The sequence below is a fragment of the Myotis yumanensis genome, unplaced genomic scaffold (assembly GCF_028538775.1).
Source record: "Myotis yumanensis isolate MYYU_CA2020_CCGP unplaced genomic scaffold, mMyoYum1.0.hap1 SCAF_3, whole genome shotgun sequence".
Taxonomy (NCBI): domain Eukaryota; kingdom Metazoa; phylum Chordata; class Mammalia; order Chiroptera; family Vespertilionidae; genus Myotis; species Myotis yumanensis.
Genome location: NW_027223754.1, coordinates 202,700,263 through 202,725,695, shown reverse-complemented (window position 1 = coordinate 202,725,695; position 25,433 = coordinate 202,700,263). Strand labels below are relative to the sequence as shown.

The 25,433-nt window shown below is 37.9% G+C and overlaps 1 protein-coding gene across 1 annotated transcript in view; it reads right to left on the bottom strand.

Moving 5' to 3' along the window:
- POLR3B (RNA polymerase III subunit B) overlaps positions 1–25,433 on the bottom strand; it is a 103,394-nt gene that overhangs the window by 18,832 nt on the left and 59,129 nt on the right. Inside the window, exons 20-23 of the mRNA XM_070410969.1 lie at positions 16,817–17,026; positions 13,965–14,123; positions 12,240–12,357; positions 10,643–10,785 (exon numbers count right to left, since the gene is read on the bottom strand). Coding sequence (XP_070267070.1) covers positions 10,643–10,785; positions 12,240–12,357; positions 13,965–14,123; positions 16,817–17,026 — 630 coding nt within the window. The remainder of the gene's footprint in view (positions 1–10,642; positions 10,786–12,239; positions 12,358–13,964; positions 14,124–16,816; positions 17,027–25,433) is intronic.

Below are 25,433 nucleotides of genomic sequence, written 5' to 3'. Positions count from 1 at the left end.
GTCTCAACCCCATTGTATATAGCACAACCTCCTGGCAATGAAATGCAAATACAACAGTTTAACAGGCCCAAAAACATTTAATGCACTTATAGGGGCCACTGGGAATTAGACCATAGACTATAGCACAAAATTTTAACAAATGAAAATAGATAATAAGGAAAAACTGGCACACAAAAAGAGCAGAAAGGTTCTATAGAGACCCAGTCAAAATAAAATTATTCTATCACCATCTATCTTATTTTCAAGTTGTAAAGGTGAGACTTTAGGGAGTCTAAAGAAACTACAAGTCTGACTGCCAAGCCGCTCAGGAAAGGCAAATTTGGGGACCCACTGTCACAGTTCCCTCAGCGTCATGCCCCAGACACTAGAGGCTCTTACACCAATTTGTTATTTCTATTTTCATGGCCTAGCAGAACAACATATAAATCACTTAAAGAATAGGTTTACCCAGCAAAAAAAAACACACCAAAAAACCCCAGTTAATCTGATGAATCATTCTTAGAAAGTGTTTCTAATTATAAACAGCAACTGACTTGTTCAAAAGTCTTTTTTAAAAATTAGTTTTAGTGTAATGGTCCTATCACAATTCAAATAGAAAAAAAGAAGGTAAGGATGTAATAAAAATGGTAAGGAAAAACTAAAGCATTCTAATACCATATCAAGAAAGGAAAGCAACTTAATAACAGAAGACAACTTAATAACATCGCTGATTCAAGAGATGTTCTGATGGGACTTCAATGTTTTAGCCACCCACAAGCAAATGGTTTTCAACTTGGTCGACAGCCAGGTCTCATTTTAATATCACACTGTTTCACTTTTTAACTTAAAATTTTTTTCCTTTAGCAAGTCTACCTTCCATAACCACTTTGGGATTGAATGTACCACTCCGAGGGTGATATATGTTCTTACTCTTCCTTTTTTGAGCAAGAGAATCATTTCCTTCAATTACCAAGCATCTGCTATGTGACAAGTGCTGTGAGGGAGGTGGGGACGTACGAAGAGGCTCAGGGATACAACTCCACTTGAGAGGAGGCCTGCAGATTAATCTGAATACTGAAAATGAAAACATTTATACAATTCAGCTTGCCACATTCTAATGCTCTGCTTTCTGCAAGTACCTGTTAGACAAGGCTATTTATTCTGCCCAGTTTGACACTTTGCACGAAATGAAGGGTGAGATGATGCTGTGACTTTTCTCTATCAGTCACAGTGCAGGAGGAGGACTGATGTTTGGTAAAGGAGTGATCACTGTGCAATGCCTGGTCTTAATGAGGTTCATAAATGTGTGTGGGGGGAATGTCATCTGTAAAGGACTCATCACTTCTTGGATTCTCAGATCTATGTAGGGCAGGAGATCAAGGAATCCGGTGACCTTAATTTGACTCTGTGCTGTTCCACTGACAGTGTGTTTCCTAGGGGGTGGGGGGAAAGCATCACTTTCTGGCAAGACTTAGTTGTCTGGTCTTTGTAATGGGGATAATTAGCACCTATCTCATGAGGCAATTGTGTCAAAAGAACAGATGAGAGGTACTAATGTCTGAGAGGTACTTTAAGGTCCTTAGAGGAAGGCGGCATCTAAATTCAAGGAATTATTATTATATAAGAAACCTAATTATTCTCAGCAGGAAGCAAACTAGCAAAGCAAAGGTGACCAACTTAATGAACGGAAGAATCAAGTGCAGTTGCACTAACTTTGGTTGAAGAGCTGAAAAGAAGCTCACTCTGGTTGGGCTGTGCAGATAATTTCACCCGACCAGGACAGTGTCTCCTAATAACTTCAGAACTTCACAGGATTGGGGCTGAGGATTTCCAGTGTGGAGCAGTTTACTGCTGATGAATATAGTGGTAAATGGAGCCAAAGAAGCAGCAGGAATGCTTTCAAGTTTGACTGTTCGTATTAAGCAAAAAAAAATGTTTTTGCTTTGAATAAGCTCATCTCCATAAGCCTTTATATATTCAGAAATGTAAATCTCTAAATCAAAACGTGAAAGCTAACACAGGTGGTTACTCCCTTTCTTCCTTTCCCCCTTTCCAGTGATTGAATTAACCTTCTTTTATTTTCCTCAACACCACCTTAAATAATCCCAAGGGGGAGGGAAGGAGACAAAACTGTTGAATCATATTAGCTTTGTTCTGCTGTTGAATCACTTCCAGATCTATCACATCACTTGCCACTATCCCGGTTGACATAATTTTAATTCGGCTCTTCCTTACATGTTAACAGATAAATAATGCATAAGAAAACTTGATTAGCTTTCTTATTAAAACATCACTCTAAATGAGAGGAGGCGCTAGAAGACAATACAGTTTTTACATGGCTTTCCCATGAGCAGTTGAATGGTTGATGTGATAAATTTGCATAGTCTGAAGCACACAAAGGGCTGATTAATTGAAACCCTTACAATGCTTCTGGAAGCAGCTATTGTAAAACAATAACCATAGGAACTTTACAAAATACACACGGCTGAATGTGTCAAGAGCTTAATAAAATGTGTTGGGGCTACACTATTTGGAAACAGAATTGGAGATTTTTATTCTGGGCCATAAAACACTAACCGCCCTAATTTCAAAGCTTTAGTTGGATATTTACTGAAAGGTCAGAGGGTTACTGGCTAGCTACTGAAGACCAAAATTTGTTCTTAAAATAGTAAATTAAATAAAATCTCCTTATAATAAAGGTGTCTATGTGGACAAAATAATCCTGATTTCTAACATTTAAGCAACAGCTGCCAGAATTTCTTTTTGGACCCAAACTCTGACGGATCGTTTGGCAACACACCTTATCTTGGGGCTCACACTATTAGCTCCATTGGCCCCTTCTCCCCTCCCACTTGGAATCTTTCATTCAAGCAGGATCAAGCAAAGTAGGGAGCCAAAGATATCCGACTTTGAAGCTTCAGTCTAGCAGAGAGGATTTTAGGCAGTCTCAAGTGCTACAGGAGTGCAAGGTGTTATTATTATTACTTTAAATCAGAGTCTTTTCATTCTGTTTTAGAAAACATAATCTAGAAAAAGGAAATAAATAAAGGTGTGGAAAAAGCAAAACTTTTACCCAAACCTTATTTAACAAATAAACTTTCCTCTCGGCTTCCTGCCACCCACAAATGAAAATTTTCCTACTTCCCACAGCCTCTTCATACCTAGTATATAAAGATTCTTTAATCAAAGTCTTAATAAATTAATTCACCAGGTTGTTGAATCACTTTTTAAATGCAAAGTGAAAGCAAGTGACCTTATATGAAAATTTTAACGAGAGGGTCAAAGATAAATCTTCCAAACATTTTTATCCATAAATGCATAATCCTTATGAACCAAAGATACACAGAATCATCCCATTAAAAAAGTCTTTTGATAAGACTGTACTTCTACTCTAAAACAAAGGGTGACTTTACTCTATTTAAAAGAGCTATCTGAGGATTTAGGGGGAGATACTGAGGAGTGTGTGCCATTATCTCAGATTTGCAGTTATTAAAAAACTTCTGTTTGCCAGGACACTCTTGCTCAAATACAGTTCTTTTCCTTAGGAATACTGTTTGGTATTGCTGCCCAATTCTGTGATCTACAGGACCTTTGTTGAGGTGCTAATCCTTTTTCACATGAGAGACTGAGAAATGTTCTTTCAGGGAAGTGATATATTGCTTTCCCCCCACATCAAAGGAGTCCACGGTTTCCTCCCTCATTGTGAACAGCAGCAAAAGTAAGAGGAAAATATAATAATTTGGTTTGCCTGAGCACTGAAATGAAACTTGGGAATTCCTTAGGCTAACAGATAATTTTTGTTAAAGAATTAAAAAACAAAAGAGCTGGAAATCTGCTCACCCCTTTTTTAAAAAAAATATTTTTTTACTGATTTCAGAGAGGAAGGGAGGAGAGTTAGAAACATCAATGATGAGAGAGAATCATTGATTGGTTGCCTCCTGCATGCCCCCCACTGGGGATCGAGCCTGCAACCCAGGCATGTGCCCTTGGCCGGAATCGAACCTGGGACCTTTCAGTCTGCAGGCTGATGCTCTATCCACTGAGCCAAGCCAGCTAGGGCTGCTCACCCTTTTAATAAGTGAACTAAGCATCAGAAAAAGCAAGGCCCAAGATAAAGATGTCTGCTTTTGATGAGTTACCTTCACACAGAACTTATACCAAAGTTCAAGAGGCTTACATAAGTTATTTTGATTTTAATAAACAGTCTGGTTCCAAACATGACTCCAATCCACATTATATGTGGATGCCTCTTCCTATCTTTAACTCTTTCCAAAAAGAGATCAAGAAAGAATATGAAGAGAAAACATGAAGAACATTCCAGATGTACATTCTACTCTGTTTCCCTCTATGGCGCATGATTATGCATCTATCATATAAGTCTGGCCTCAAGGTGTCCAGAAGTCCAGAACATTTGGAAAGGATATTAAGACTTTAGGGTTTTAATATTTATTTCCAACTGAAATTAAAACAAAACTAAAAAACGTTCCTTCCCTTGTAAACAAACATGCAACAAACTCACAACTTTGGTGCATAGGTTATTACTAAACTAGAGGTCCGGTGCACAAAATTCATGCATGAGTGGGGTCCCTAGGCCTGGCCAGCTATCAGGGCCTATCAGGGCCTAGTGGCTGCTGGCCGGGGTCTGGGGGCCTCCGGCCGGTGGGAGAAACCAGGGGAGGTTGGCTGGCCGTGAGAGGTTGGCTATGAGAGTGCACTGATCACCAGGGGGCAGCTCCTGCATTAAGCATATGCCCCTTGATGGTCAGTGTGCATCATAGCAACTGGTCGACAGGTTCAGTAGTAACAGTTGCTTAGGCTTTTATATATATAGACCATCTCACCTTTCTCAGTATTTTGCATTCCGCAAAAGGATGAACTGTTGTAAAGATTCTTGATCAAAGACACAGCTCTTTGGGGGGGGATTCACTGTGCATTTATTGATGAGGTACATAATGGACTTCTAAAGACCCAAAGAGGACTGTACTTTATTAACCTTTGAATTTCTCATTAGAAAACTGCACTGGAATTCCATTATCTAGGAGGTGTGCTGTGAGTGAGCCCTGACTGCTTCTCAAGTTGGAATAGTCTTTATGTTATTTGGGACCCCTCTTCTTTATGAAATACTTTCTCCTTCCTGCATGCTTGGCTTTCTGCTTAGTCATCTTCCATTCTTGAGGTCATAGAAGGCAACACTACTTATTGGGTCACATTTTTAGCAGCTACTGATCAAACACGTTCACTTCAGTGGGACTTCTCTGATCAATTACACCTAATCTTTGCTTATGGCATAGCACTGATACTGATCCCCAAATAGTTAGTACTAATTCTCCTCCTCCAGTTCATCCACTCATTCTGTCCTCTTCAATCTTCCTCAGCTCTTTTACAACATAAACCACTGCTGTTTAGTTTCCTCTTCACATTTGTTTCATTTAGCTACTAATTATCCTACCAGCTTTGAAGTGTTCAGGCTTGAGAAGGATAGACACTCATGTTCTGTGAAATTAAATCAAGTCTCCTCTGATTATTAGAGAGGATATTTTAAGAGGCACTACCTGCAGAAATTCAACCTATACACTATGCATAGACTAAAAGAATCTCTAACAACAGCTCTCTCAAAGTCAACTTTTTAAAAAATATATATATTTTACTGATTTTTTTACAGAGAGGAAGGGAGAGGGATAGAGAGTTAGAAACATCGATGAGAGAGAAACATCGGTCAGCTGCCTCCTGCACACCCCCTACTGGGGATGTGCCCGCAACCAGTGTATATGCCCTTGACTGGAATCGAACCTGGGACCCTTGAGTCTGCAGGCTGATGCTCTATCCACTGAGCCAAACCGGTTAGGGCTCAAAGTCAACTTTTAACAAAAGATAAAAATCAGGCAACACACACGGCCATGTTGCTTTCTGAACATCAAGAATACAAACTTAATGCTCTAATGGAGAGGGGAAAAGAGGTAGGCATAAAGAGACTCTAAATAATCTTTATATTTTTCACATGTGTTAGCTTGCAGGTGGTTCTATAAAGAAAAAACAGTATTTCCAAACAACTCTCCACATCAAGAGTGAAAACTAAGTTCAACTAACTATGGGTCCTACTGTGGCATGTATCTAGACCAATCACAAACAAATCACTGCAGGAATTCATGGCGTGACGCATACACCCTGAAAATTCACAACACTATCAATTTTTATCAGCTCATGTCACGACAACCACAAATAGCATAAATATTGTGAACTACATTTTTCATTTCATTCACATTTTACTTGCCAACATCCAACTTTTAGGTCTGATCCAGTTCCTCTCTGGCCCCCACACTAAGGGCTGGGTTGTTGTGTGGCTTCTTGGAGACACTGCCAGCTGTGCCCACTGCACGTGAATACAGCTCACTGTTCTGTTTCTGGTTCCAACTATCACAGCTTAGCCAGATGAACAAGAGAATGGTCAAAGTTGAGGGCTCAAAAATTTATTTCCGTTTATATCTGTTCAAATTCTTAACAGATTTTGAATTTTAACTAAGACTACTAAAACCTGACCAGAGTATATGCATATATGTATAACCCATGGACACAGACAATAAAGTGCTGAAGACCTGGGGTGGGGGGTGGTGGCAGGCTAGAAGGGGTCAATGGGGGCGGGGGGGGGGGCATACGTAATACTTTCAACAATAAAGATTAAAAATAAATAAAATAAAAATAAAACCTGACCAGAACACCAATCAAAAAAGGGAGTGGGAATAATGTTTTACAATGAGTTGATTTTAGAAGAGATACCAGAAAACACAGCTCTATGTTAGGAGTATGTCTTTATATGAGTTTGGCAGGCATTTCTGGAACAAAGTATCTGGGGAATAGGATTTACTCTGGATTGGTGGCTGAGAAGTACTATGTAAAGTTGTTTATCTAGGAAGAATAGGAATTTTAAGAAGATGACCACTTAAGGAAGAAACAGAAAAGATATATTAAGAAATATTAGTATTCAAGTAAGACTCAGGAAAAGGCTATGTCTTACCCAAGGGGAAATCTCAGGGAAAATGGCAATCCAGGGGACAGAGTGGTAATGGGATATCCCCTGCAGGAGCTATTATTTGCAAATATCTCCTATTCGGTTGGTTGCCTTTATATGTTTTGTTGGCGGTTTCTTTTGCTGTGCAGAAGCTTTTCAGCTTGATAAGTCCCATTCGTTTATTTTTGCCTTTACTTGCCTTGTCTTTGGGGGCACTATGAAGAAAATCTTCTGGGGATAAATATGGTCGAAAAAACTATTGATTGTGTGGACAATTGTTGAGAGACTGCTAATGGTATAGAACAGGGGTGGGCAAACTTTTTGACTCAAAGGCCACAATGGGTTCTTAAACTGGACCGGAGGGCCAGAACAAAAGCATGGATGGAGTGTTTGTGTGAACTAATATAAATTCAAAGTAAACATCATTACATAAAAGGGTACGGTCTTTTTTTTTTTTTTTTTAGTTTTATTCATTTCAAACGGGCCGGATCTGGCCCGCGGGCCATAGTTTGCCCACGGCTGGTATAGAAGAATGGTAATAGGTATAAGAAAAATTAAGCAAATAAAAATATGAAATTATTAACTTCAGGAAAAAAAAGTTATAAAACAAAGGAAATGCATCCAACAACTGTTTGGCTTGGAAGTGAAGAATATTTATGTAGTAATAGTAATGGAATCTAAATAATTAAATACCCCCAAATTATAATAAATCTGTGCTGGAAGTAGAGGTGAAGAGTATGGAGGAGAGGTAACAAAGTGGTAGGTCCTGCTATCTATCATATAATAGAAAATCAGTATCTAAAATGGATGAATGAATATATAACTGTCTAAGGAATTCACTACAAACTGTGAAGATAAAAATGAGAAGAAATTGCTTCTGGGAAGCAGAACTGGAAGAAAGGCAAAGATTGATGTTTTTTTAGTACAAACCCTCCTTTTCTGTACTATTTGACCTTTTTAAACCATGTGCATTTATTATTTAATAAAAAATTATACTTAAAGGAAATGAAAATTATGTTCAGTTAAGGGTTCTATGCCATTCCTTCCTTATATTACTCTGTTAAAAGGTTACAGTATCTATTTTTTGTTTGCTGTTTTTTTCTCAATCTTTTCAACAAATCTGATGAAGCTGTAAAAGGAGGAAATACCAAGGGAATCTAGACTAATCAGAAGGTTTTCAACCTTGGATTAAAAACCAACTGGAAAAGGAAAACTAGCAAGATAAACTCCTCACCACAAATGAAAGGTCATCTAAACCCAGGAGGCCTTCTTCCGGTTTCACATAGAGCTGTACAAGTCAAAGCCCCCGAAGACTGAACAGATCTCTAAAAGCTGAAGTTTTAGGTCATTGCAAGTTGGAAACCACTTCTGTCAATGATACAATTATCTGTATCATATTAATAGTTTAAAAAATGCTATAGCGCAAAGATTTACTGACATTTTATGTAGAGGTCTGTATTTATAGGAACTTACTAATCAAGTGTGCTTTTCCATTTTCAAAAGTACTGCTTTGTCCATATTATTCATACACACAGTCACATATAATAGACCAAAATCTATGTAAAACCAATCCATTAAGAGTAGAGAATCTGTCCCTTTCTATTTCCTCTACCTTCAATTCATTCACATATTCAACCATTATCAACTATCTATTACATAACTACTATAAAGGAGGCTCTGTCAGACTTCATGAGAATAAAGACATAGTCCTTGTCTTCAGAAAGTTTAGGGGAGTTAGAACACAGTGGATAATCACTGAAATGTATGCCAGCCTTCAGGTATGCACAATACTCTGATGGAATAAAGCACAAGGATTTTGGATATGCGAAGTTTGTAAACTGATTCAGAATAGATATTTTCTTATGGTGTACATTGTTGTAAAGCTTCCAGTGCTGACATTTTATAAGAATATCAAGCTTTGCTCTTGTCCAGATAATAGGTCAAGTAAAACTGAGCCTGTAAACAAGGGTATGATGACTCCAGAATGACTTAGGAGTGTATCTCAGAAATTATCAAGACCAAGAGAGAAGAAGAAACAGAGAATTTCATTGTCACTGGTAAGCAGCAGAAAAAACTAAAATCTCAAGATATGTTTTAAAAAACTCAAAAGGTATTAAGAGTTAGCATCTTAGAAAATTGTACAAAGCAAGGTGTCAAATTTAGACTTATAATGGAACCAACTCTTATAAAATACTGATAGGGTAAAATAATTCTGCATCTGTCAACTGAACTAAAATACTTTTGATGAAATAGTATCTTAGTCTGAAAAACTTTCATTGATGGAATGACAATTAAGGCTGGATAGATTTGACCAAACAAATTGTAATACTGGATATACTTGCTTGGCAAATAAACAGTTAAAATCAGTAAGAATATTATAATATTACCAATTTTTTAAAAAAAGATGTCACACTAGCAATTTATAAGCAAAGGTGAGGGTAAGATTCAAGGTTGAAGAGTAGAATGGGTAACAGCCACTGTTAATGATCTTGCTATTCTTTCTTTACCATTAAATACATATGTGCCAGGCACAATGCTCACTGCTTAATAATCAGAATAGTAGTTAGTTCAAGAGCATGGATTCTGGAGCCAGTCTGCCAGGGTTCAAAAACCAGTTTGCCAATAAACTGGGGTCCTTGGGCGAGCTACTAATCTTTCTGTGCCTCTGTTTCCTCTTCTGTAAAATGAGGATAATAACAGTACCTACCCCTAGTACTGTGTGAGAAGTGAGTGCTGAGAACATAGTCAGGCCCACAGTACTACAAAACTGATTCAGAATAGATATTTTATTTTATTAATATTAGCTGCTGCTCATGTTCTTGAAATTAGAAAGCGACAGACAAAGCCAAAATTCAAACCCCAGGATGAACTTACCCTCTCTTAAACAATATATAAATTGACTAAAAGAGACCATAATAATAATGAGTTCATTAATAGTGACATAATGCTTTGGTTTTCGAAGATAAAAAAAACAAACAAAATAAAACCACAAATGGATGAAAACCCAACAGTAACCCTGAATGAAAAGCGTGAGGCCTGCCAGTGGGATCCGATGGAGAAACACCATCTAGGAGGGGGAACGCTGTGCAGTGGACAAAGCACTGCACTGGAGTTGGGAGACCGGGGTTCTGACACCTGCTCAGTAACTGACTAGTCGGGTGCCCCTGACTGGCTGCTTAACGTGTAGGGTCTCAACTGCCTTATCTGTTACATAAAGGGGCAGATAACTCTGAGGTATCTTCTAGTGCTGACATCCTATGATATTATGACCCAAAAGAACATATAGTAGTTTAAATATGTACCTTTCATAAAAAAAATAGGTATTACTATTGGTTTTTTGAACAGCTACCCATACTTCAGTAGGTACGTCATCTAGAATGTATTTATAGTTATAACTTTGGTCCAAGAAGTTTCAGGAGAATGAAATAAATAGCACAGAGAAGCAATTCTACAGTATATTTTAAATGCCTTTAAAATATAAACAGGTTAATTTGAGAAATAAAATAAGAATTTTGATGACAATGTAATTATTTTTCAAACATACTACATTTTTTAATAGGGGAAAGATATTAAACATTTCTTATATATGTGGTTAATAAATATTTTAGTATATTCAGTTTTACTAGTATAAACAAGCTGAGAAATGAAGCAATTTACCTTTCTGCCCATGACGACTGCTGAATTTGTCTCCAATTTCTGGACGTCTTGTCTGTCTCAGCAGCATTTTGATTAGGAAAGCATCTTCAGCATTTGAAGATATCATCACTTTTTCAATGTATGAATCTGTTGCCCCTTTGTAGCTAGTGTTAAGAGGAAATCAACAAAACAGAGTTTTAAACTGCCAAACCTATCACCCCCAGACCACAGGTTTTATTTAATACCTACCCCAGAATATTTTGACATTCCCATTTTGGGCTCTGAAAAATTACTTTCCTTTTTAATATTAATTCAATTACAATTTCCCATTTCTAGCCTTTTAAAATGGCTATCATTTACTAAGCATTTATTATGAGGCAGACATAATGCAACTTAATCTTCACAACACATAGTATTTACATATTGTTATTCCCTTACTATAGACAAGGAAAACTGATGCTTAAAGAAGAACGTGCCCCGGACATATGAAGTGGACCTGGGATTTGAGCTGATGCCTGTCAGACTTGACTCCAAGTTCTTAACCACTTTTACTGACTGAGCTTTCCCATTAACTTTTTCACATACTTTGCCTCTTCTCTTACCTGTTTTTCATACAATAAACATTACTAAGAGTCTAGTCTGTCAGACCCTTTTAGACTCTGAACATACAAAGATTAAGTAGACATGGCTACTGCCCAAAGGAACTCACAATACAACGAAGGATGAGGAAAAGGAAATACAGTGAAGATGCCAGGAAAGACGCAAGGGAGACAACAGTCAATCCTGTTAGGGTTTGGATATGACAGTAGTGATGGGGAGGGGCAGGCTGTCAAGGACTGCTTCATAGAGGAGGTGACCCTGAAGCTGAGACTTCACCAGTGGAAGGGCATTCAGGTAGGGGGAGCAGTGGGAGCAAGTGCCGAAGGCCTGAACTAGGATGATATGTTATGGAGAGTAAGAGACAATTCACTAATATGGGGCCCAGTGTGCAAAGGGGTAAGGCTAGAGAGGTGTGCCGAGGATCACAGTCAGTCCCGTACGTATTGTACCGCAGGTAACATTGCCATTGGGAGTTGTACTCAATCTACTCAAGTTTTATTCTATTTATTCAAGAGAATCACATGACCCGATAAGTAACTTAGAAAAAGAAATCACTCTGGTAGTACCAATAGAGAGAGCCTAAGAGATGGAGAGGTGCAGGGCTGGAGCAGATGTGCAGTTACAGTTAACTAGGAGTCCACAGGAGAGGAGGACCAGAACTCATACGGCAAGCACCGTCATCCAGAGGATAAGGGGACAGCTAAGGAGACAGAACCTATACATTTTGCTGAACCTACAGGCTTTCAGCTTTGTGTGGCAGGTAAAGGAAAAGAGTCAGGTTTGTGTTGCAGGTGACTGGCTGGATGGTGGTGCCACTCATCAAGAGAGGGACCCCAGAGGAGCCTGTTTGGGGTGGAGAGGATGCTTTTGGTCTGGATATGGGGCCCTGTAAAGCTGTGCAAGTATGAAGCTGAAACCAGGCAGGTGTCTATCTGGAAGTCATCGGCAAAAGCAGAGTGAGTGGAGCACTATGAGGGTGAATCTTTCTGCGTCTTTCCAAGGCACAATCAATACATACGTGATGGGCACATCTTTGTACTGTGGTTGCTGCGGCACATTGCTTCCTTCCAAGGGGATCTGAGTTACTGTGGGCATGGATTTATTTACGAGCACTTGTTTGTTTTCTACTTTCTCACCTAAGAAACAAGGGTTAGACAAATCATTACCGTTTATGTGATATGTAAAGATTATTGAGGCATAAAACAATGTCATTAGACTTGGTCCATGAAGTCTAGACATGGGAAAAAAATGAGTTCATATAGTGGGAACCAAAGTTCAACAGGGCTTGCTTGTAATTCTGTGAGCCCAATTTTAAAAAATCATAGATTCAGATTATAGTGTACATAAAATTAAGCAGTTTTAGGGGACCACATTAACCCGAGAAATGTAGCAATTTTATATATCTCTTAGGTTGTCAGAACAGATTTGGACCATTTATTTCTATTAATAGTTATTTCAACCAGTAATAATTCACTGCCCACTTAACTTGGGCAAAGGAAAAAAAAAAAGATTTCTTTGATTTTTCTGCTGTTGTCACCTTTGCTTTGCATCTTTTCATGGTAAGCTCCACAATCAACTCCTATAGTACTGTCACAGCACTTACTTCCCAGCTATATGACCTGGGTGAAGAGTGAGAGAAATTCTCCAAGGAGCAAAGGCAGCAAGGAGGGGAAGCCATGCACCATGTGGCTCAGGACACCACAGCGGAGCAATACTCACCACCCATGCACCATCACAGCAAGGTCATGCAGACTTCCCCTCCTAAGAACCTCCTCCACCCAGCCCTTCTCTCCACATCACCACACCTCCTGTCGTCTGGTCCTCTGTGAGAGCTCTTGGTTGGTCCTCCTCCATTTTGGCTCCCCTTCTACTCTTTTTTCCACGTGGTAGTCAGGATGATCATTTCATAATGAAAATACTAACATGGCTACAATGCATTACATCTGGCCCCTGCACCGTCCCCCCATCCCCCACCCTCATTTCTCTCTCTCTCTAAGACTCATGTTCACCATGCTTCCCTATACTCTTTGTTGTAGCTACACTGGCCTTCTTTCAGTTCCTTTAACTATCAAGCTGCAGGGCATTTGCACAAGCCCTTCCCACTGCTTAGAACACACTCTCCCCTCTTCATTGGTTGACTCCACTTATCCTTGATTTCAGCTCACTTCAGAAGAACGCTGCCTCAATATTCCTAAGTCAAATACTCTTGCTGTAAATGGCTTCATAGCTCCTTATATCTTTCCTTAATCTGGTTGTAATTTGACATACATTTATATGTGCTTCTCTGATCAATGTGTTTCCCACACTAGCCCATAAGACTCAGGGCAGGGGCTGTAGGTTGCATCAACAAAATTCATTATAAGCTTATAATTACAATGGAGTCACACTTTTTAGAGGCATTAGGTTCTAAAGTCAGTCTGTAAGCTAAGTGCACAAATGATGATATACTCAGGTAGATGCTGGAACATGACCTTCTTATTTTAAATATTTCCTTAAAGTGGCTTTTCTATGATTCCAAATTATAACTAGGAAAGTAGAACTAGAATAGATTACTGCTATGTAAAATTATATGCATAAAAAGACAGAAATGAAATTCACCAAATAATGAACATACTGGCTGAGTTAGGATAGTGGTTTTATAGGTTGATTTTTTTCTATTCCATTTACCACGTATTCCGATATATTATTAAATAACTTTCATAATTTCAAAAAGCACACATTAAATTTTTTTTAAGGCTTTTACCTGGAGAACAAATACCATCTGCATCTAAAATTTCATGTCGCCAGATGGGTTTCCTTGTGGCAGCATCCAATATCGGCCCCATCACTTTATCAAAAGTCTGATTGGTATATCGTTTCAATGTACACTTAGCATTTTTATATACAAGGCAACGCCCAAAACCTAAAGTGAAACCAAAATGGGTATCAGAATCACCAGTAATAAAAAACTGTGAGAAAACACAGATTTGTGTTATTCAACAACCCACCCCATTCCCACTCCCCCTCTCCCTCCCAAAAAACAAAACTGTTTTACATTTGGATAATCTGGGACTGGCCAAACCAAATAACAATCTACTAATCTGAAGAACTAGCTCAGGATTTCTCCTCCCACCTACTGTCCATACAAACACTGGAATTCCTACAATCATTTTCAGCATGGACTATACATATTTTATCACAGAGGAAGGTGAGAGAGAGAGATTCTTTTAGAGCACAGAGCCACAGAATGTGAGAAATGGAAAGGGCCTTAGAGATCACCTGGCATAACCCCTCTACCTATCAGGCGCTACAAGTGAAGTCCAAAGAAATTAAATGGTCATGGTCACCAAGCAAGTTGGTGGCAGAATTGAGACAAACCAAGTTTACTGATCATCCAGGGTTTCTCCTACAAATCATTTTGGTGCATCACTTTTGCTAACCTTCCCTGGGAAGTTTTTCTTTTTCTGATATTAGCATGTAGAGGAAGCCCCAAAGAAGCACATACAAAATTAATTTTTCTTCAAAGAACACAGAAAATGAAAAGAAGCAATCAAATGACTTTAATGGCAGAAATAGTTCACCTCTGTCCTTAAGATTAGTTTACTTTGATTATATTTTTAGATCACATTTATTTAGTGGATGAAGGAAAAGGCCTGAGACTAACGATCTAAACATTAATAAAAATAAGCAAAATGAGCAGAAGAACACCTTTAGATGGGACAAAAAACTCAACCACTGAATCCCACAAAAAGATCCATCAGCTCTAGCGTTGCCCAAAAGAGCTGTCATTCCTTCAACATTAAATATATTTTCCCAAGACTCTGTGACTGATTTGTTTCTTCTCCCACCCTGGTTTGGTCAAGCAGATTTTCTTTTCTTTAAAAAAAATTTTTTTTAAATTTATTGTTTTGTGTGTGTTTTTTAAATCCTCACCTGAGAACATATTTTCATTGGTTTTAGAGAGGAAGGGAGAGAGAGAGAAAAATGTCGATTGGTTGCCTCCTGTATGCACCCCAACTAGGGATCAAACCCACCATCTAGGTATATGCCCTGGTGGGGACTTAAACCCCCAATCTTTTGTTGTACGGGATGAGGCTCCAACCAACTGAACCACCTGGCCAGGGCTGCTTCCCCCTCTCCCCACCCCCCAACCCCCTAGTAGTTATTTTAAACTGGATTTTCTCTCTAATCTCTTCAGGACATACTGAGCCACATCAAAAGTTTACTTAAATAGGAAAATGTCTCAGGGTTAAATGCTAGGTATTGCTGATGAAATACATGCATAACTGTAAAATCCTTCATTTAAAATTCTCCAGCAAAAGCAGAACACTTTCAAGAAATCTAAGAATGTGAATTTAGAAAATCAATCAGGAAAAAGTGGATTTCTAAATAAACTATCCGTGCTCTAACGTAATTTTTAAATATGAAGGTGACTGTTCAATGAAACAACACATTTCTACAAGTAGACAATAGATGAAGACATTTGTGTATCTTTGAAAAAGGTCTTGGTCATTATGGCTCCTAGTAAATTGTGTATGGCCATAATACACTCTGCTCCAAGAGACAGCTACTCTGGAAACATTACATGATCTTCAGATTTCGTACAATGGCCATTAACTGCAACATGCTGGAGTGCAGTGTGAATCTGAACTGCATGAAATCAAGAAGTGTTTTCTTCTAAGGGTAAATGGACATTTTATTTACAGGTGGTAGCTTCAAAGCTAGTGGACAGTAAACTCTAATCGTTAAATTGTGCTGCGGAGTTTCTGACAGATATCACAAAGTCTTCAGATTTCCACATAAACGTTACCAGTTAATCAGAAAAGAAAACATCCAGTTTTAAAGCATGGCTGTTGTCATTTGGAGGAAAAAAAGAGGCATAAATTAAGTGCAGCCAACATTAATGCCAAAGACACATGTCTAGGAGTACTATTATGGCTGCCTAGCAACTACAAAGAGTGAAGGGAAGGCAGAGTGGGTATGCCAGAGAGCAGAAAAAGAAATACAGATTCTGAAGAGACAAGTCAGACTTCAGATCAGGTGATGGCTAACAAACCATAAAGTGGTGACCTGCAAAAGCAAACTATCAAGAAACAGAGAAAGAAAATTGTAAAAACTGTAAGTCAGAGTTGGTGTATGTGTATTTTTAAACTTTCATCATTATGCCAACAAAAAGGTCTAACATTATGAGGTTGAGTTATACAATAAATAAAATAGCCTTTTACCTACATATATTGCTACCACCCTACCAAACAGGTTTATTGTTGAATATATATCTAGATATATTAAAAACCCCCACCATATTTCATTTATTATAATTTCTGCTGGAAAATAAACAAATTCTTACGTGTTTTCTGCTGAGGAATTGCCTCAAGTCACCAATAAAGTAAAATAAGAAAGAAAAAAGATTACATTTAACAAACTACCTCTATATAATGTTCATTTTTTTAAAAATCAACACCACAACATAACAGCCTCTTGTTTGTATATTATAAAATTATAATCACTTGAAACTGACATTAGCATTTTGACACTAAGTGATTTTTACACTGATCATCCCTATATCTAATTCTGTACCGAGCACTTTTGGTGTCAGAGCTTTGAAAATTCACTTACCTCTGTCCAGGGAGGCCTTGTTTAAAACAAGAGCATCTTCAATATCATAGCCACTATAACTCATCACAGCAACTGTCGCATTCTGTCCAGCTGGCAGTTTCTCAAATTCTATCAACTCAATGGTTTTTGTTTTAACCATAGGTTTTTGTGGGTATGCTAGTAGATACATGAGAGTATCAATTCTGTTCCGCTGGTTATATCCAATGGTACCTTCATTGACATTGAAAAAAACAAAATGCAATATTCTATTATGTCAAATAATTAGGCAGCAATGAACACAGGGATAAACACATTAATTTCACTAATTGAAATGGAGAAAATCTTTAGGTCAAACATTTCAAAAGCAATAACCTCATAGTGGCTAACAACTTTTAAAAGCATTTTTTTTTCTCATCAACATTAAAATTCACCCACAAAGAAGAAAAATCGCACTCAGGTATACTAATCTAAATAATTTCAGGTTTTAGATTTATACAATTAATCCCAGTTGAGGAATTCTAGTCTCCACTGGTTAATACAGTAAGTCAGTCAACAATTCTGTATTGGGTTCTACTACTAGTATAGTCCAAGCATATGTCCAGTTGCTGGGGGAAGGTAACTGGAGAACACACCCTGGGCTGAGGCAAGGAGTTTATACAGGGGGCAAACATAAAAAGAGACCAACAATTATAAAAGTTTTAAATGAAAAAGAAAGCAGGAGAAACAGAATAGAGAAGAGGAAAGTGAAAGCAGAGAATAGGCTTATTCATTTGCTAACTATTCATTTATTAAGCAGTTAAACACCGACTCTGCCCAGTAGTGGAGATAAAAAGGACATGCCTTTCCCTTAAGGAATCTAAGGTCCCATTGAATCAGGGATGGGCTCTTCCCTCATTAGCAATCAGCCTGTCCATCTGATGGGACCTTGAAAAGGTATTACTGTCAACTAAAAATGAAATTAAATCCGAGTGTTACTTGCCTCTCTCTCCCTTTTCCCTCTAGGGCAGCAGTTCTCAACCTGTGGGTCGCAACCCCTTTGGTGGTCGAACGACCCTTTCACAGGGGTCGCCTAAGACTATCCTGCATATCAGATATTTACATTACGATTCATAACAGTAGCAACATTACAGTTATGAAGTAGCAATGAAAATCATTTTATGGTTGGGTCACAACATGAGAGCTGTATTTAAAGGGCCAAAAGGTTGGGAACCACTGCTCTAGGGGTTTATTAGGGTTCACAGACCTGCCTGAAAAAAAAAAAAAGCTTTCGCTCTCGGGGGCTTGCTCCTACTCAGAGACCTTAGAACTGGGAAACTCATGTTTACCCTACTGCTGAGCTTGAGTGTGGGCCCCTGAGCCTCTTTAACTTCTTTGGAGTATCTCTTCTTTTCCCCCTTGAGTAGCTAAGAAGTCTCTCTCTTGCATGTGCTTCCACAGTGATAACATCCACAACACCCACATACCTCAGGATCCCATGTGCCATTTAATGGAGTTAAGCTCTAAGGCAAGCCAACACCAAAACTCACCACTTTCCTTTACCTTTTTCTCTGTACTCATGTCATTAAATCAATGGTGATTTCAATTCGGGGATGAAAATAACCTACTCAGATGTGATGAAAGAAATTCTGGAATCTGTAGAGTACTAAAGAAATGAGCACCTACTACATTGCTGGGTTCACTACAGATGCTCAATAAACGTCAAGTAAATGAAACTGAAGAACTGCATTATATTCTTTATGACAGTATATATTTGTGCTTAAATCTCTAGAAAATTTATCAAAATTCAGTTGAAAAACAACAGCTAAGCTCAAAACCTCATGAACTTTTTGTCGAATTTACACTATATATTGCCAATTAATTTGTTATGTTAGTGCCAACTAATAAAAGGGACAGGATACCTGGTAATAGATCACTTACTGTTTTAGAAATAAAATCACTGCTGCTTGGACTGTGGTAAAGTTCACTGGCAGTAAGTTTGTCCTTTTACATGAAATCATTTAAAATTTATGTTGAGATTTCAGCTCCAATTGTATACTTTAGCCACTGTCCCACCAGGCTGCCAAACATGTCTTCTGAAACCCGAGACAAGCGTTATTATGCAGCAGGGGAGCATAATGGCTGCACCTCTAAACAATGATGAAAGAGACTGGATCCTGTTGTAAATTGTATCAGGCCCAGAACATAATTCTTGAACATTACAACTGACCACTGAATGGATGCATAGCAAAACAGTTTAGCAAATGTTTGGTGCTTATGATCTCATCAGAAATTTTTCTTTAAAGGCTTTTAAAAGAAATTGAAGGAATATACATGTAAATCCATTTTTAGCAGCACTGACAGTGTTGTGCAGGTTAATACATGATTTATCAACTATGACTTCTATATTGAAACATTTCAAAATGCTACTATACCCCATATAATTGTTATAAAAAAACATAACTGACTAGCTAGCTATTTTGCCAATAATAAGCTTTTTGAGAAAATATCATACAGAAATTAAATGATAAGACTAGTCTGGGTGAAGCACGTGTTCAAATTAGAATGTCTCTATTAATGTTTACAGCTTCCTTAAAAAGAACATTATATATATATGCTAGAGGCCCAGTGCACGAAATTCATGCACTTGTGGGGAGGGAGGGTCCCTCAGCTTGGCCTGCGCCCTCTCACAGTCCGGGAGCCCTTGGGGGATGTCCGACTGATGGCTTAGGGGGATGTCCTAAGCCGGCAGTCAGACATCCTTAGCGCTGCTGTGGAGGCGGGAGAGGCTCCTGCCACTGCTGCTGCGCTCGCCAGCCATAAGTCCAGCTCAGGGCTTCTAGCTGAGCGGCACTCCCCCTGTGGGAGCACACTGACCACCAGGGGGCAGCTCCTGCATTGAGTGTCTGCTTCCTGGTGGTCAGTGTGCGCCATAAACGGTTGTTCCACCGTTCGGTTGATTTGCATATTAGCCTTTTATAATATAGGATATTAACAATAAGAATATCTATAAGCTAAATTATCCTTTTACAGCCCATTTTGCCACAACTGTAGGTCACCAATGATGTCAATTTCATACTATCAGGGCACAATTTTTCTTACAAAGTCATATTTTCTCGATCATTACTTTCTTAAGAAGTCACAAGTTGGCACAGCAAGGTATCTAAATGTAGGTTAAAACAGTGAAGAAATTTATTTTTAAGGTGGGATGAAAACGGTAAGAATGCACTTAGCAAAGAAAATGTATACTGAAAAAAAAGTTTCATGCATTTAATTATTTTTCTGTCTTCCTTTGCCCAATTTCCCTTCATTTAATCAACATTATTGAATATAATAAACTTCATCCATTTAAAGTGTACACATTGATGAGTTCTGACCAATAGATACATCTGTGAAACCACCACCAAAATCAAGATCTAGAACATTTCCAACTATCCCAAAGGAGCAACCTCTAATCTGATTTTATCATTATGGATTAGTTTGCATTTTCTAGAACATTACATCAATGGAAAAATACAATACGTATATTCTTTTGCTGCTTCTTTCATTTAGCATAATGATTCTGAGATTCATCCATGTGGTTGTGTGTGTCACAGATCATTGCTTTTTATTGCTGAGTTCTACTCCATTGTATGAATATACATTTTGTTTATCCACTCACCTACTGGTGGATTTGGGTTGCTTCCACTTTTGGGATATTGTGAATAAAGCTGCTCTGAACCTTCATGCACATGTCTTTGTGTGTTCATTTTTCTTGAGGAAATACACAGCAGTGGAATTTCTTGGTGGTTTAGTAAGGGTGGGGTTAACTTGAATAAACAGCATAAGAATTTTTCAAACTGACTATTTTTTACATTCTCACGAGCAGTATATGAGCATTTTGGTTGCTCCACATCCTAACCAACACAGTATGTCAGTCTTTTCACTTTAGTCATTCTAATGAGTATGTAGTAGTATCTCAGTTTTAATTTACATTTACTTGATTACTAATAATATTGAATATATTTTCATGGACTTATTGATCATTCCTATTACTCTTTGTGAAATGTCTGGTTTTTGTTTTTCCCATCTTTTAATTGAGCTGTCCTATTAGAAAGGGGTTCTTTCTATATACTGGATACAAATCCTTTATCAGATAGATGTATTGCAAATAACTTGCTCCCATTATGTGGTTTAAGGTCTCTTTCATATTCTTAAGAGTATCTTTCAATGAGCAAAAGCTTAATTTTGAGAAAGTCCAAGTATTTACTTTTTTCTTTTTTATAGTTGTGCTTTTCATAGTCTATCTAACAAATCTTAAGTTATTCAAGATTATGAAGGTTTTTGCCCATTTCCTTCTATAAGTTTTATGGTATTAGCTCTTAACTTTTAAGGCTATGATTCATTTTGTGTTAATTTTTGTATGGTATGAGGTAGGAGATGGTACTCATTTTATTCTACATAGATATACACAGAGACATTTTATTTTGTTGAAAAGATTTTCCTTTCCCCTGAATTACCCTGACACATTCATCAAAAAACAATTGCCCATAAATGAGTGGTCTATTGCTGGATTCTTAATTCTGTTCCATTGATTTACATATTTACCCTCATGTCAATATCATACTGTCTTCATTACTGTGGCTTTAGAGTAAGTCTTAAAATCAGTTTGTATAAGCCTTCCAACTTAGTTTGTTTCAAAGATTCTTTTAAAAATATCACCTAATTTCTTAACAATTAAAAAAAATTTTTTTTAAATATATTTTATTGATTTTTTACAGAGAGGAAGGGAGAGAGATAGAGAGTTAGAAACATCGATGAGAGAGAAACATCGATCAGCTGCCTCCTGCACATCTCCTACTGGGGATGTGCCCGCAACCCAGGTACATGCCCTTGACTGGAATCGAACCTGGGACCTTTCAGTCCGCAGGCCGACGCTCTATCCACTGAACCAAACCGGTTTCGGCATCTTAACAATTTTAATGTGCTCAAAGTTTCATTCATTCATTGTGGAAACATTGATTGAGTACTTCCTGTGCTCTACCTACTTAAGCTGGCACTGTGCTCCAGTAATAAATAATACCCAGTCCCTGTCCTCAAGGAGCTTAGAATCTACAGTCTAACAGGAAAGGCACCTGGATCATGATCCACAGGGAATAGGAAAAAGTGAGGAAAGAAATTAGTTTCAGTTGAGAAGAATTTTAGTAAGTTTTATAGATGGCACTGCACAGAAGATGTAATCTTTTAAAAGATTCAGTTGTCTTTCAGTCAGAAACAAAAAAGGCATGCATTTTATCTGACAGCATTACTATTATGAATAGAAGAAGAAATGCACATATATCATTTGGATATTCAATAAGTGGCAACATTCAACATGACTGATATTAATAAGAGTAGTAATAAAAGTATATATCCCATCACCCTGCAATATCACCCTTTCTACCTCCAACTCTGACCTGTATACTACACTTTAATTTCACCTCCATAAGTACTCATTACTAACATGCTAGTTGCAAGAAATATTATATCAGCTTACATTTAAATTAGTTAACAACGATTTTAATTTTTTTTGAACCAATAGCGGAATTCTAAAACAAGAACTGCCAGGGACAAATTGAGAAAGACATCTTTTCATTTTTGTATCCCTAAATGGGTAAAGAATTCTTTTTAAAATTTCAAACAGAAAGTGGGGGAAGAAATGTAAAATAAAACAAAATTTTATAAGGATCTTTGAATATTTTGTGTTTTTCATATCTCCAGACATCCCATCCTACTGTTAAGAGGGAAATGCAAGAGAGGAGACTATGTGCTTAGGAATGGAATCTATTGAAAGCAAAAACAAAACCAGAAGCTGCATTAGGTCCTGAGTTAAAAAGAAAAAAAGCCCCAGCAATTTGAAACTGAAGGGGAGGGGGTAGTGAGAAGAAGCTAAGACTAGGGGAGGTATGTGATGCATATTTATTAACAGAGCTGATAATGACTGAAAGATCCTTTTAAACAGGAGAAATTGCCCCATTAGAGGACTGCCAACTAATAAAACAGGCAGATAAGAAAGCGTGAGTCATGTGAACTTGGCGTCTGGTGCCAGGGAGAGTACATACAATGCAGCTCCAACACACAGTCTTTACTTGTAGCAGTGAGTGACCTGGAGACCTTGCCACGTCCACACGCGTCTCCTTGATTCTTGCTCTGAACCATGTCACAACAAACAGAGCCGTAGCCATGGAAGGGGGGTGTTGCTAAATAGCACAGTGAGATGCAGTATGGAAATTTTATTAGAACCTTAGATGTAAGAAACACCCTCTGCTGGTGTTTCATGTTGGATTAAAGTCAGCTCTCTCTCATGTATAAGGTAAGGCTTTCAGTCTCTGTGGTTTCTGCTAGTTTTGGTCTCCTTCGTAGTGACAGAAAATGACTTTCACTCATTTCTTTACTCTGTTCAATGGGAGGAGTTTGTAGTGAAAGGCAGACAGCAAATTTTCCAGAGTGGCTAGAATATTCAGTGAATTGATTCTGGGCTACTGTCCTCCGCCTTCCACATGGACTAATGGACGAACAGCATATAGTCTTCAGTGTATATTTAAAATGGGAAAGTGCGCCTTTGACTAATCAGCTGTCAAGACTGCATAGAATTAAAATGACTCAGAGAAACCCAACTCAAAGTGCTGGGTCTGCTTTAGAGATCCAGGTCTCTGCAGTGGGTTTTCGCCCTCTGTCAGCCTTTCCCCTTTTGTGATTTTTCATATAGACCTCGCTCAAGACTTCTACAGCTATTTCAGTGTCCAAAGAGAAATGTGGCCACATTATGTGCCAACTTTAAACATACTTTTATCTCTCTGCTTTTCTTTATAGTCAGGTGTTTTATAATAACAAACAGTAACAAAGGCTTTTTTTTTTTTTTATTACTTAAGATATTCAGCGGCTTTTGTCTTCCTAGCGTCAGCAGTAACGTCAGAGGATTGTATCCAAGGAGCTAAATGTGCAGGACCCAGGGTCAGAGCAGCTGAATACACCAACCTCAGAAAACACAGACAATGAATTGCAAATGACACTCAAAACAAAACGAGAAAAAAAACCTTCACACAGAAAACTACAAAAGAACTCTACAGACACTGAATTGGCTTTCTGTACACACTGATCCTGCTTAACTGTGTGTGGTAACTAACCGAATGTTTCAGATACTCATGGCCACAAAATAAAGGCTTTGGGAGGGGGGGGCGGGGTGTGGAGAGAGAAGTTACAAAAATAGAAATATTATTTCTTTCCTTCAAGTCTCTTATTTTAAAAACACACACATACCATTCAATAAGTGGGGATAGAAGCAGCCCTTTTTATTTCAATCTTCAAACAAACACAGTACTAAAGAGTGGCATTAGCGATGAAGTGATTAGTCTTCCGTTAATTCTGCTGAAGGTTCTACACAAAAGGTGTATTGTTTCAGCTGGGATTCACATCATGAAACAAAATGGTTTGGTAAACCCAATAGAAGTGATAGCCCTTTCATGACACACAGGGTTCAGTACTGTATATTTCAACTTGTTAGCAAGTCAGAAGCACAAGCGGGAAATCAGCCTATACTGCAGCTGAGAATGAATGGGAAAGGCTAAATTGATGAGCCGCTGTTTAGATTTTCCCACTGGGAATTATTCTGAACTGTCGAGGCATTACATCATTCAGGTAAATGGTAGCAAGACAACATGCTTCTTATTTCTTTATGGCCAACCAAAGGGCAATATAAAAACTTGAAAAGAAATACAGACTCTTTATCCATAATGAGAAATAAAATTCCTTAATTGTCAAATTATAGTTAATTGCAGCGGGTTCTTGGTAACGGAGAGCTAACTGCATTCTGGTTGTAAACCAAACACAATGCAAAAACCTTTTACAGGTTTTTTTAAATGAAGCTCCTTATACCATACTTTAAACCAGAGACAAGTCATATTGATGTCATTGACATATATGAAAGTAAAATTTATTACACTTATTAGGATTTAAATTATTTAAAAAAAAACATTTCAAAATGTTTATAAGCAAAACTTTTTTTGCCTTGTATTCTCTTTGTATCAACTTCAAGATAAAAGCCAAACTCGTTAATATATGGCATCTCTACACCTATAATATACTAAATAGTCACATCAAAGTAGCAAGACTTCCTCATGAAATGGTTGCTTATAATATCCATACTCATAAGGATACTAGTGTCTTTTAAGACTTAGTTCAATTCTCCTCTTCAAAAACAGCCTACTCTCTAACCTTAAGTGACCTTTCTGCTCTTCTTCCCTTAGATTCTGGCTGTGGGTCTATTATAGAATTTATCATACTATATGAATTACCATTTTATTTGTTAGTCTCTCTTACTAGACTGTGAACTCCTTGAGGACAGGTGTCCTCATCTCTATATTTTCAGGTTTCAGCCCCACTGTCTGATCTATAGTTGATGCTCAATAAATGTTATAGATGGGTATACAGATAAATTAATAGATGGGTGGATGAAAAGGAAGCAAAACATAAAGAAGAAAGGAAAATGAGTTCAGAAATTGGTGTGACATGAATTGGATGTTTCAGGAGCTACAGGAGTCATTGCATGGATGTAATGGGTTCAATGACTGTCATCCAGACAATTACTAAATACATTCTAATACACATCATGCATCTTTATTTCCTCTTCCTCTCCACCCTTAAC